The sequence below is a fragment of the Dermochelys coriacea genome, chromosome 5 (genome assembly GCF_009764565.3).
Source record: "Dermochelys coriacea isolate rDerCor1 chromosome 5, rDerCor1.pri.v4, whole genome shotgun sequence".
Classification (NCBI taxonomy): domain Eukaryota; kingdom Metazoa; phylum Chordata; order Testudines; family Dermochelyidae; genus Dermochelys; species Dermochelys coriacea.
The window spans coordinates 86,265,467-86,279,111 of NC_050072.1; the positions used below are offsets into that span (position 1 = coordinate 86,265,467).

At 36.1% G+C, this 13,645-nt stretch overlaps 1 protein-coding gene across 8 annotated transcripts in view; it reads left to right on the forward strand.

Moving 5' to 3' along the window:
• Positions 1-13,645, forward strand: part of SEMA4D (semaphorin 4D) — a 173,643-nt gene that overhangs the window by 125,608 nt on the left and 34,390 nt on the right. For all 8 annotated transcript variants that reach the window (XR_006281458.1, XM_038403519.2, XM_043514749.1 and 5 more), the window contains 9 exons: positions 955-1,017; positions 2,734-2,832; positions 4,109-4,202; positions 5,281-5,394; positions 6,520-6,671; positions 8,563-8,738; positions 8,836-8,992; positions 10,137-10,359; positions 13,278-13,393. Coding sequence is in view for 7 of the 8 variants with exons in the window: in XM_038403519.2 (XP_038259447.1) it covers positions 955-1,017; positions 2,734-2,832; positions 4,109-4,202; positions 5,281-5,394; positions 6,520-6,671; positions 8,563-8,738; positions 8,836-8,992; positions 10,137-10,359; positions 13,278-13,393 (1,194 nt within the window). In the remaining variant the exon portion in view is untranslated. The remainder of the gene's footprint in view (positions 1-954; positions 1,018-2,733; positions 2,833-4,108; positions 4,203-5,280; positions 5,395-6,519; positions 6,672-8,562; positions 8,739-8,835; positions 8,993-10,136; positions 10,360-13,277; positions 13,394-13,645) is intronic.

The window sequence follows — 13,645 nt, forward strand, 5'->3', positions numbered from 1 at the left end:
CGTGCTTCAAGAGAGGCAGTGGGACACTTACTGCTAAAACTATACCTGGCAGGCACTGCTTGAACAAGTAGAGAGCCATGGAGGGTATATATCTGAGTACATACCTATGGGGTTCAGGCACATCTTTTACTCACCTAAGCAATGCCTCACCATCTACATTGCTGTTTATATCCATGCCAGACTTGGGTGTATATGTACTTTAGGGTCTTCGGAAAGGAGTGTGACGTACCTTGAGAGAGAGCACAGTTTCTCACCTAGAATGGTCTTGAGAAAATTCCTTCTGATTCTTAAGTTTAATTCACAAAGTTTTGTAAGGAAATATTCATGACCCGTGATTATATTGATCTTCAGCTGCACGTAAAACTGATCCCTCTTCAACAGTTGATCATTTTCATTTAAACTATCTGAAACATATTAAGAAGCAAAACTGCTCTAGAACCACATTGATATCCAGTGAAAAACACCAGGAGATAGATATACTGGACACAATCCAGTATCCATGGCGACACGTACAGCCACTGAAGCCCTTTTATCTGCATAATGATCCAGGAATTATTGACATTTTCCCAAAAATAATTGTATTCTTCCCACAGCTTTTTTAATGTAGAAGTCTCTAAAACTGCCATAATCTTATTTCCCTAGTAAACACAACACAGGGAACTTCATTAATAATTTGAGAAGAAATGTCATAATATATCTTTTTATAGAACTCTGAGAGGTGCTGGCCGTGGCTGAAATGTCCATTACTGCACATGCATTCAGAAATGCCACCTCCCCAGAGGATAAAGACAAACACTGAGGAGTCCCTGACAGCTACTTGCAGAATGACTTATTTGCAGCGGACTGTCTTTTAAACATGATCTGCTCTCTGTATAATGCATTGCGCTTAATAATAACTTTCAGGTGAATGTGAAGTGCACTGAACTTGTTTTTGTTTCGCTTCTTTTTCTCCAGTTGTATTGGAAGGTCACTGAAGACAAAAAAACTAAATGTGCAGACAAGGGCAAATCCAAACAGGTGAATTTGTTTGTCGTTTAGCTTTCAGCAAAGCATTATGAATTTAGTTTTCTGGAAAGCATTTTCAGCAGTGTTTTGAATGTAACTATTAGAAGTGATAATTAAAAAAAAAATCAAGCAAATGGTTAATTGCAGTGGGTTTTGTAAACTGCAGCAGTTAATTCTGCACTTTAACTACTTAGTCTGGTACAGTTTTTTCAACCTTTTCAGGCTGACAGTTCCTTATGACTTGCTTAAATTTGTTACTTTTACTTTTATAGTAACTGTATCAATGATAACATGGATAAGTCTATACTCTCTGTGTGTGCATGTGTTGTGAGTGGTGATAGAGAACACTTGCACTTGAATAGAAAGGGTGTGCAGGGAGCTGGAGAGTGCGATAGTGTATTGTGAGAGAGTCACTTGTGCTCACATGAAAGGAGTGGAGCAGCTACTGCTACCCTGTCATAATCCAGAAGTTAAAGTAATTTGACCTCACAGATTTTGAAGATTTTGGCTGCCCTAAAATTATTCTGGAAATTTTATTTTATTTGCTTTAGAACTGTAATAAAACTCTCAGTACCTTGTGATCTTCCTGATTGCCTTTTTGTGACTACTCTGAGAGTCCCGATGAACCGTTAGAGAAACACTGCCCTAGTTCACTTGGGTTACTTTGGTTCTTGAGTATTTTATGCTAGCTATATATAATTTACCTAATAGTATTTCGTATGGTTTCTGTTGTCTCATCCTTTATTCTTTTCACTGAATTTCTGTTGTTCTCTCTGGGACTTTCTGTGTGTATTCATTGTTATGTTGTGCATGCTTATTTATTCTAGCTCCCGGTATGTTTTGAACAATGGTGGTATCTTTCTGTATTCCATCAGGAACTTGCCAAATGAGGCTCACAATACAGATAGGGATTATTGATCAAGTCAATAAACACAGATGGGTGTTCAGAGTTAACAAGCATTCTCATTGGTTGTCAGCATTTTGAATCTCTACTCTTCCCTTGACATTTGAAGCTATGTCCAAACTGCGAGTTTCATTCCAAAGCTAAAGGAATTAATTGTTGTAATTGGATGTTTCTTTATTTTTTGAGTAAAGCGAGGGCTGCCAGCACCAGCATCCCAAAAGGTTGCAGGAAGCTATAAAAGCCACCAAGTTTATAGCGTGCCATCCAGGGTTGTGGGAAACCCCCGTGGACATGGCAAATTCACACACTAGGAGCTGTTAACTGTCATAATGATGGCTGCCCACATCAGAGTTGTTGTATATACAAAAATCCAGGAAATGATAATCTGAAGCTAAGTGACATTTATGTGTGGCAGATTGAAGACTTTACTTCTGGATTATGACAGGCCATTTTATCTGAACTAGACTTGAGACAAAATTTTAAGATCCAAGTGAATCCTAATTTTAACTATTGTATACAAACATATTAATTCTGAAGCAAAATTGGTCACTTAAGAGATAATGGGCATATTAGAAACCATTGTACACCAAAAATATAACACTGGATGCTGCTCTTAGGGAGTCAGCTAGAGAGGATTCTGTCTCACTAATGATCATATCACCAGCCCTGTATTTTTTTTAAACATATAAAATGCTGCTTGTGATAGAACCTGAGTAGTAGAAATGGAAGAACTGACAACATAGCTTGTTGTCTGCTGTGTTCCTATTATAATGTTGAAGTTGTGGCTGATCAGAATGGATTTATTTTTTCCTTCTATACTACAGACGGAGTGCCTTAACTATGTGCGTGTCTTACAACCGCTGAATGATGATGTTCTCTATGTGTGTGGCACAAATGCATTTCAGCCAATCTGTGATCATCTGGTAAGTGTGACTATGCATTCTCTCTTAATAGTAACTTTAAAACCAGTTAAAACTGCTCATTTAAATAATAAGGTGAACTGGAGAAAAGTATAGCTGATGAATTAATCTCTGTTTCCTAAGGCAATTGGAATTCCAGTGCCAATCATAGTTTTCCAGCGGGTGTGATACTGTCTCATGTTAACCACAGAGTCTGGAGGTTAAATTCACTCTTCCTATACAAAGCCTTTAACAAAATATTGATTCAGCTTGGTTATTAACAGAAACATATTTACTTTAAGGCTTTGCTTTCACTACGTTCTATTGATGCAAATTTGCAATAGTTGAAATACATAGTTTTAAATGGTATTGACACTCTGTGTGATGATACTCATTTCTGTCTCTCCTTGACCTCTCAGATTCCCGTCTCTGCCTATCTTGTCTCTATCAGCTCATGGGTATTCCAGAGCTTCATATCACTGAATGCTTCAGAGTGAAGTCCTTCTAGTTTAAAATAAAATATCCTTTCTGTTCCGTGTCTCTAACTCCACTATTGTTCCCCTTAACTTATGTTCCCAAGGCTAGAAATCTAGGAATTATCTTAGACTGTGGCTTGTCTTTGAGTCTGTATATCAGCACTTCCAGAACATTGCCAGAATTCGTACATCCCTTGACTCTGCCTCTTTTGAAGTCCTTATTCTTGCAGTCCCCCATTTTTTTTGCTCCTTTCCCATTTTAATGGTCTTCCTAAACCCCTATTCTCTTATTATCTGGGAGTCCATAAAGTTGCAGACAGATTACTCCCACACTTCCAAAAATAGGGTCATATCACACCCATCATCTGACAACTTCACTGTCTTCCTGTCCATCTCTGGTTTTTAAAACTCTGCATAGTCATTTCTCAAACTAATTCTCTCACCTTGTAACCACCTCCTCTGACCTCTCTCTCCACTTCTCTGTTCTTCACCTAGTAACTGTCTTCTCTCCCTGCACCTTTTCAGGTGGCCTCCCCATCTGTCTAGAACTCTTTTCTCCCCTCCTGCTACCCTTTCCTCCACCTCCCTTTGTGCTCCCAAGCTATTGGGTCATTTCCTCTCTTTATTACTTAAAGATTTTTGTTTGTTTTTTAACTCAGTATATGGTCTCTTAAAGTATCTTTTGATGTTTAATATTAATGATACAGAAAACTTTATTTTTATATTTTTATACAGCTATTTTTGACTGCATAGATGTATTGTTTGAATTAGAAAGTAAAGAATGTAACTCTTTTGGTTTAACTTTAAAATTTAATTCTGTATAGAATTTAACGTCATTTGAACTCCGAGGTAAAAATGAAGATGGTAAAGGTAGATGTCCATTTGACCCTGCCCAAAGCTACACATCAGTTATGGTTGGTAAGTTCAAACTTTAATGACATCATCAATACAAAATCATTGATTCTTTCTCCTCCATCACACTCTAATCTTTTCACTAGGACATAATACCAGGGTTTGTGATGTTGATTTTTTTAGACACACATCAGAATATTTGTATTCTATAATTAAAGTGATTTTTTAACATAAAACTTGCAGCAATTGATAGTTTTTAGACTTTTTTTCATTTTGGGTTTTTGGGAATAATGTTTAGGATTTTCAGTTCCAGCAGATGATAGCAATTGATATAGTCATTCATTCACCAGATTGTATTTCCAAAGCAACCATCACTATAGTATCTGATGAAACTATCAATGAAAGAAAATTGCACTGCAGAAGAATCTGTGTATAAATATAAGTAATTTAAATACATGTGTGTCAGTAAATTAAAAAGTGAAATAGTAAGTGGGCTGAATACTTGCTTCTTCTCCAAACAGAATAGATTAATTGGAAATCAGTGATCAGGAACATATCATCAGAGGGTTAAACCACACTAAGTCTTCATTTGGGGAAACGAGTGAAGTTTGTGGTTGTATGTTTATATAGCAAGACCATGGAAGAAAAGTTTTAATTAATATGAAACGGGAAACAGAAAAAACACACTTACTGGATTATGATCCTTAAATTCTTCTTATTAATTCGGTTTGATTCACTTTTGGAGGAATACCCTATACTTTTTCTGAATAATTTCTAAAAAATTATTCAATTACAAAAATTCAGTGGCATATTTTAGTTTCATTTATATTTTTATGTATACAATATAAATCAGCTGTAAGCAGATGTGTTCACAATTACTGCAGGAGCAATCCTGGTAACTTTCTGCCATCAAAGTTGTATTAGAACAGTAACAAATTAGATATAAAAACATCAGCTTTAAAGAAGATCAGAGGGGAAACATAAGCAGTAAAAATGTCAAATTTAATATAGAAGAAATTCTTGCCATCTTCCCTCGAGAGGTTTAAATTACCATATATTCTCTTGAAATATTTCTATACTTTTTTGTTACTTAATAAGTAGTATGGCTTGAAGTATTTATTGTGTTTTATTTTCTATGTTAAAGATGGAGAGCTTTATTCAGGAACTTCCTATAACTTCTTGGGAAGTGAGCCTATTATTTCTAGAAACTCTCACCAGAGCCCATTGAGAACAGAATATGCAATACCTTGGCTTAATGGTAAGTAAATGTGTAGGTAACTAAGCCAATTTCTTTTACTGAAGGTTTTTCCTTTGAGTTTTTAAGACTACCACATTTCCCTATTTACTACCACTAAAACCTCTTCCTAATACATAAAAAAAGGCCAGAATGGATATTTTTTTCCCTTATGAAAGTTCAGATCTCTGGGCATAGTTACCTTGAAGTCCATGGATATATTCAAAGAAAAAAGGCAATTTTGTGATGGCTCTGAGGTGCTGTTTCTTGCTATGTTTTGTTTTTAGAAGAAAAAGGTATTTTGTTTACTTTCTTAATTGTTTGAGTGTCTGAGAGAGAAAATACTTAGTTTGAGACTTCAAGAGTCTCAGTGGCATTGACTCTGAAATCATCTGAAGGACATTCAGGTTTTGACATGATCCAGAAGCAGTTCAGTCTATCCTGTCTCCTTTCACCTTGCTTCGGCATGACTAACCAGACTATTAGGAGATAAGGAAAAAAGTGTCCTTACCCTCCTGTCAGCATGTTTTCAAGTTCAGTTTAAGGACCTGTACTCCAAGCCAGCTGAATTTGCGAGTGTGTTGGGTGGATTTTCAATTGGGCTGTGCAGATAGGGTTCAACTCATGAAAGGATTTTCAGAAAATGGAAGCTGACCAACCCCTGCACCTTTGCTTTGAGGTTCATATTAATTAACTCAAACCTCAAAGGAGCATGAACCGTAGTACATCACTTTCCCCTTCTTACCTTGCATTTCTTCCAGCAGGTCCCAGGGCTTATTGGCACAGGAGGTGGAGGCTGGCCAGGGAGGGTGACTAGATAGATGATCAGATAAGCAAGCAGCCTCAGATCATGCTGTTGAGTGTAGGCACGTGAAATCTTGTGATCGCAAACCTGTAACTCCATTCCAATCAGTTTGAGTCTCAATGCAAATATTTCACACAGCTGTGCTCTCCAGCAGCCCTACCCAAATAGGAATGATATTGATGGGCTCATGGAGGAGCCGCTTCCAGACCTTCTAAATGGAGTGCAGTTGCCCACAACATGGGGTTTGGGAGAAAGGATGGTCCTAGAGAACTCCAGAGGAAAATGACGAAATAATGAAAAAGTAGCTATTAATGTAGAATGCTTCTCTTTATTTGTATCCGTAGAACCCAGTTTTATTTTTGCTGATGTGATAAGAGCAGATCAAAACAGCACTGAAGAAGAAGATGACAAAGTGTACTTCTTTTTCACCGAGATGTCTGTGGAATATGAATTTGTTGGAAAGTTGATGATTCCAAGAATAAGTAGAGTATGCAAGGTGGGACACAATCTAATAATTTGCTTTAACCAATATCGAGACAACATCTGCAAGATATGAAAGATATTTCATATTGTGTTTTACACACACATTAAAAGTAGTCAGATCTATTCTTAGCAAATCAAATATTCATATCAGTCTTCTGTACCTAAATATAGTTACTCAGACAGTCTAGTTGGTGCCTGTGAAAACAAATATTTTTTTAAGCTCTCTACAACTGAAGTGAGTAAGATTTCAGTATGTGTCCCAGCTGAAAAAGTAATGATGATGATTACCCTTTCCTTCCCTTTTATACAACACAGAAGCAGTTCTTTGATTTTTTTTGTATTAAAGGCTACACTAACTTCAGTAGAAGCAGAACTGAGCCCGTAGGGTGATTGTCGTGGACTTATATGAGTTATTTTTAAAGGGTTACAGACCAGCCAAATAAGGCTTTTTTTTACATAGAGATGGTTAGTTTCTTCACTGTGGTGTGATAGGTAGTACTTCCATGGAGAGGTGTCCTAGCCTGGAAGGAAACAATCACCAGCAACCTGATTCTGTCACATTTAATGTGTTTAAACCTGGATATTGCAGGCTGAGTTGATTCTCTACTCATTAGAGCTAGTGTGAAAATTTTCTGATGGAACAGAAGATGTTGGTTATACAAATACAAAATGTTTTGCTGGAATGTATTGATTTAATCAAAATTGCAATGAGAAATTATCTAAACATTTTATTTCTATAAGGTGAGAACATTTTATTATTTTAACTTTTGTTATGTTGATTTAATTTAATTTAATTTTTAAACACCAATAACAAATGTTTCCCTGGAGGCTTCTATCTTCCAGCCGCTTGAGGCAAATTTAGATTGGTCTTGTTAGTATGGTCCTTTGCCTGCTGACAGTTTGTCAATGCTTTAAAGTGAGAGAACCATAAAATTTGGAATAGCTTTTTAACTATTATCTATTTGGAACCACTTGCAGATTACACATCTATACGCATACATTATCTTAAAAAGAGGAAAAAAAATACTTGATTGCTTTTTTGGAATTAGCATATTTTATACAATATTCTGCATAGCAGCTTTAAAGAAAGGGCAGGAAATTCTGTCAAGGATTTGGGTCTGAGATGTCTGCTTTTAAAGATTAGTAGCACAGCTGAGGTTTGAAATCCAGAATATAGTGAAATTTCTTATAGTCACTGCACAACTAATTTCATTATATTTCTGGGCATACAGTCTCAGTAGTTGAATGATCTCTCTTATTTTTAAGGCCTTGAACCTGCAAATCTTTACTCATGGTATTTGCCCTAATTTCAGGATTGGGCCCTAATACTCATTGACTCCTATGGAACTATTCACATGAGTAAAATTAAATACGTGCATATGTGTTTGCCAGACTAGATCTTAAGTTGCTAACATTTTGAGAATATCACAGAATAGACATAATATTATTTCTTTTGTAAATGCAGTTATAATGCAGCTTTATTTACTTTTTTTTTAAAGCTCTGTGCTCAGCTCAATTTACTGCCTATTATTGTAATACAGTTCTTTGAAGCTGTCATAAGTCTCATCTTCCCTCCAGAAAATCTGTACTCCCTAGCATATATCTAAGTAACTCCATTGACTTCAGATCTGCACAACTTAGTTGGGAGTAGAATTTGGCCCTATAACACTATCTTTGTGTGCTGAGAGAAACCATTCTACATTGTTTCTGTTGTATCCAAAAAAACTCTTCAGCATTGTTTAGTTTGTTTGTTGTTGTATCTTTTAAATTGCTTTTCTGCTTTTATTCATGACTATTCAGTTTAAATTTTAGATAGTACATAAGTGTTGTATGTGTTGAACCTTTATTTAAGTAAGACAATATACCTTACATTTTCCTTCTCTTTCCTTCAACCCCTCTGAAAGAGGGACCAAGGAGGATTAAGGACTTTGCAGAAAAAATGGACCTCCTTTCTCAAGGCCAGATTGATGTGTACCACACCTGATAAGAATTTAATTTTCAACATTATCAATGATGTTTTTATTCTGAAGTCTCCAAGTTTGAGGGAACCAGTGATTTATGGAGTTTTTACCCCACAACTGTGAGCATCATTTAATCTTTTTGCAGAAATTTAATTTAATCTCGATTGGTTATCACCACACAGTAAGATGGTAACATTTTCCACTGTTTAATTTTAGGAATAATGTGGGGCTGTCAGCCGTGTGTGCATACAATTTGTCTACTGTGGAAGAAGTTTTCTCCAAAGGAAAGTATATGCAGAGTGCCACAGTAGAACAGTCTCATACAAAGTGGGTCCGATACAATGGAGAGATTCCTAAACCTCGACCTGGAGCTGTAAGTTTGGATAAACTCAGATGACAGCAGTTCCTTTTCTCTTGCACATAAGAAAGAACCTATAAAAATTCAGGGAAAATATTAGAGAAGGATATTAGTTAATATATGTGCCCTGATACGGATACTATTTCCTTAGAAAACTTTTTTTTTCTTTTAATCACTGCCGTATTGCCAACTGATTGATCTTGAAGCTTTGTATCTAGCAATGAAGTAGTTTCTATTTATAGCTCACAGAGTTGGTTTATATCACAATTTTCATATTCATTTTTTTCAGTTTTTGGTAATGAATTGTCTTATAATTAAATAGATGGCACAGCACATTATGGTAGTGTGAAAGGTATTATAGATCAATAGGAACACAAGTAGTGCATAACCCTGCAATCCTTTCTTTCAAGTCATCACACTGACTTCAGCGGGACTGCTCACTAGGAAGCACTACTCACAGTAATTAGTGTTTATAGGATTGGGTCCTTATAGTTCTTTTTCCGCTTTTACATATTTTCTGCTTTCGTATTAGTTAATTTTAGGGGCATGGTAAACTGACTATAGCTTAGAAATATGGGCCCCGGGGGAGGTGTTTAAATATATATTTTGGCTGGGTCCAAAGCCTAATATATTTGTTCACTTATCCTGCTACAAATTGAGACATGGTATTTATGCAAACCAGGAAGCTGTAAAACATGAGTAAGCACCTGAAAAAAGTGTTGAGAAGTATGTTTGGTTTGAGTTTTATTATTTAAAGGTGAACTTGCGCAGTTTTAGCCATCAGGCTTCTTTCAAAGATACATTAAACATTCTTTTTGAAAGGTGTACACTAAATACATGACCCATTTTACAGATGGCCCAATCATACTATGTCAATAGGATCTTTTAAAAAAACAGCTATTCCTATGAAACAGCAAGTAAGTATGTATGTATGTATGTATGTATGTATGTATGTATTTATTTATTTGTGCCTGGGAACTCAAGGTGAGGATTCGGGCCCCATTGTACTCAGCACTGCACAGAGAAATAACAAAGAACAGAGCCTATGTTCCTACAGCGTTTTATAACTTTAAAAATTGGATTGGTAAAAAGCGGGTGTTGCTGCTGTCAACAGTGTACAATATGATAAAAACAAATGATACAATTTTTCTTTTGACAGTGTATAAACAAGGAGGCAAGAGCAGCGAACTACCTGAGTTCTCTAAATTTACCGGACAAAACACTACAGTTTGTTAAAGATCACCCTCTAATGGATGACTCGGTGGCCCCGATAGGGGACAGACCCAGATTAATAAAACGAGATGTGAGGTATACACAGATCGTGGTAGACAGAGTCCCAGCACTCAATGGCAGCATGTATGATGTTATGTTTATTAGTACAGGTGAGTTTGCATTACGCTATTTTAAGTCTGTTAGTACAGTAGGGTGAAATATATTGTCAACAAACAGAGTGAACAATACTTTCATACCAATTAGTGTCCATGCTTTTTAAAAAGTAAGGGCCATGATGGCCAATCTTGGTTTATTTAAAAAAAAATCCCTACAAACAAATCCCCAGAAAATTAACTGTAGATATGTTAAGGTTCTCCAAACTGACCATCTTCTTTTCTGAAGCTTCATTCCTTGCTGAAGAGTTCCCTGTATCAGCAGCAGGAGGGGAAAGGCCAATAACAGTACCCTTTGGTGGTGTAAGAGGCTCAGGGAAGCAAACAGGCCCTAAGTCTTCCTGGTGGCAGATGGAAAGGAGGGGAGCAGGTAGCTCTGTAGGAAAGGGATCAGTCTCTGGAGGGAGACAAATAGGTCAAGGGTAGGGGAAGTTCACATGTATTCCTTGTCCTCCTCTGCCCAGGCATTTCCAATAACTGCTGTGTGAAACAACAGTCAGTTTTGTCTTTAGGAACCAAGTGCTGTACCATCTGCTTATGTAAGAGACACATGTAAGGAAGGGTGTCTGCCTGTAAAAAGGCGAGGATTGGCCAGGGACCAATAAATATTTAAATCCAACATCAAAATAACTAAAGAAAAGACCAGGATTAGCCATTCCATAGCCGTGACCATCTCTTAATTTTAAACTTGCACTTTCACTCTTTTTTTAAAAAAAAAAAAAAAAAAAAGAGACTCTCACTTTAAACAAACAAACAAAAAACCCAGACACGCTTTGGTAGACCAGTATATGTCACAAAAATGGGCATTCCTAGTTTTAAAAAAGATCATTGGCAAATCTATGAAACTGAAATTGTAGTTGCATAATTTACAAAAATCTGAATGTTTCCCAGAAAGCTACAGAGTGAGTTCACTTTTTTGAATAGTTTTGTGTTTGACTTGTCTGAAAGACTCTTCTTCCTCCTCTCTACAGTTAATTTCACTGAAGAACTCTTTTTGTAATGCTGAAAAAGGGTGACTTTAAAATGCCACACCACATAGATACAGCTATACTAGTAGGTCTCTACAACTTAGAATCTGTTGTGCCTGATAACGACACCTGGGATATTTTCATGCTATATTTAATTTAAACCAAAAAAAGGTGTTCTGACCTTTGATGCAAAAACAATTACAAAATATTTTTATTTCTTACGGTTGTGTTTAAGTACATATTAGTTCCTTTAATCAAGGTGTCACCACGTTTGAAATTCAGGAGAATACAAAATGTTTTTCTTATGTTTTTCTTGGCATTGTATGCATATTGACATGATAAAAATGTGTCTCCTTTAATGGTTAACTTCCCCGTTTGATCTGTGTATATGTCCATTTCAGAGGGGTCCTTCCCTTCTTCCTATCCGCCTGACCTAACCAAACATTCATGAATAGTCTTCAAATAACTTGCCTTCTCTAGTACAAAATAAAATAAGCAATTCCTTTTAGTGAAGCAGATCCAATTGGGAAATGAATATACCACAAAAGGAGATTGGCCTAGTTCACATGTGCAATACAGGTTAGTGATTTAAGGTTAAAAATCAGTAAGGAATAGAAATTTAAAAATACACAGATACTGCAAAGATTTAAAAACTGGGATAGGTGGATCATACTTGACAAGACTTTCTGGGACAAAATAGGATTTTAAAATGAGAAAAGCCTTTGTACTGTTAGCACAACACATCATCACTTAGTTGCCAAATTGGCCTGAACACATTTTGGCATGGACTCAGGTCAGTCAGTGTTATCAAGTCTCTCCCTTTATTTCCCATCCAGATTTTCCGCACTTCCTTCTACAGTTATGCTAGATGGACATTTTTCCTCTCTCACATTTACAATAACATGGTCCTGAACAAACTCAGTTACCAAGTCCAGCAGTTGTGTTTGGCTCAGTTGCTCAAATTGTACTTTGTACTAGGTACTAACAAATTTTGCAGTATTTGGTTTCAAACTGAAAATACACTGAAGTTCCAAGAATTAAATGAGAAAACATAATTAATGGAACATTTTAATGGCTGCACAAGAGTAAAAAAAAAAAAAATCACATTTATAGCCATAATATCTCTATTTAAATTTAATATATTATCAATTAAATGCTTCCAACAGAATTGTACCATAGATTTTATAGACTGGATATGATGGTTAACTACTGAAGAGAAAATTTTCTTAGGCATGATTCTTTTAATCTAGTCTAATGGTTGAATCATAGGAATATGCTAGAAGAAACATAATCTAATATTAAAGCATGTGACTTGGATATGAAAAGGTCTGGGTTCTGGGTCTAGCTCCTAGTATTCTAAACATGGACTGGGTTACTAAGTGTGACCTTGAGCAAGCCACTTAGCCCTTAATCCTATGTCTGGTTGAAAATTTTCCATTTGAAACTTTTATTTTTTTATGGAAGATTGAGTTTTTGACTAAACAAAAATTTTTGTGAGAAGTGTCTGTTTGTCTAAAAACTTGATTTTTTTTTCATAAAAACTCCCCGCAATTTTTCAGGTTTTAGTTTTTTGACAAGAAGTCAAGAATTTCCACAGGCAGGAAAAAAGGACATTTTCCAATGTTCTATTTCATCCTTCTTCTGTTAAAATCAACAGAAGTTCTACCACTTACTTAAGTTGGAACTTACCCTGGCCATTAACCTCTTTGTGCATCATTTTCCCTCTTGGTAAAATGGAGGCTGAAATACTGATGTTACTTGGCTGTCATGGGACCTAATTTGTTAATGTTTATAGTGCACTTCAAGATTGTCAGATGGAACTCAAAGTATTATCGTTCATGAAGTCTACTAGTGAAGATCATTGATGCAAGCTATAGCAAACGTACACATTTTACACACAGCTCTTCTTTGAGGTCCTTACTAAGGTGTATTGTTTGGCTATTTCAGATAAAGGAGCCCTTCATAAAGCTATTAGCTATGAAAATGGAATGCATATTATTGAAGAAATACAGCTTTTCCAAAATTTTGAGCCAGTTCAGACACTGTTGCTTTCATCAAAAAAGGTAAGCATGAAAAACAGGACTGTGTTGAGGACATTTTGTGGAAGATCCCAAAAAAAAGAAGGGTAACCCCAGTAGTGTGAAGAAAGAGAAAAGGGCTTGTTGGAAAATGTGACTATCCCTGAAATAATACTCAGAATATAGGATATGACTTGTGGCCATAACATCTTGTGTTGTGATACTGTCTGACATCACCAGATAAGGAGAGTCAGGCTGGGTCATTTGGTACGTGGATGGGAAGCTTCCAAGGGTGAA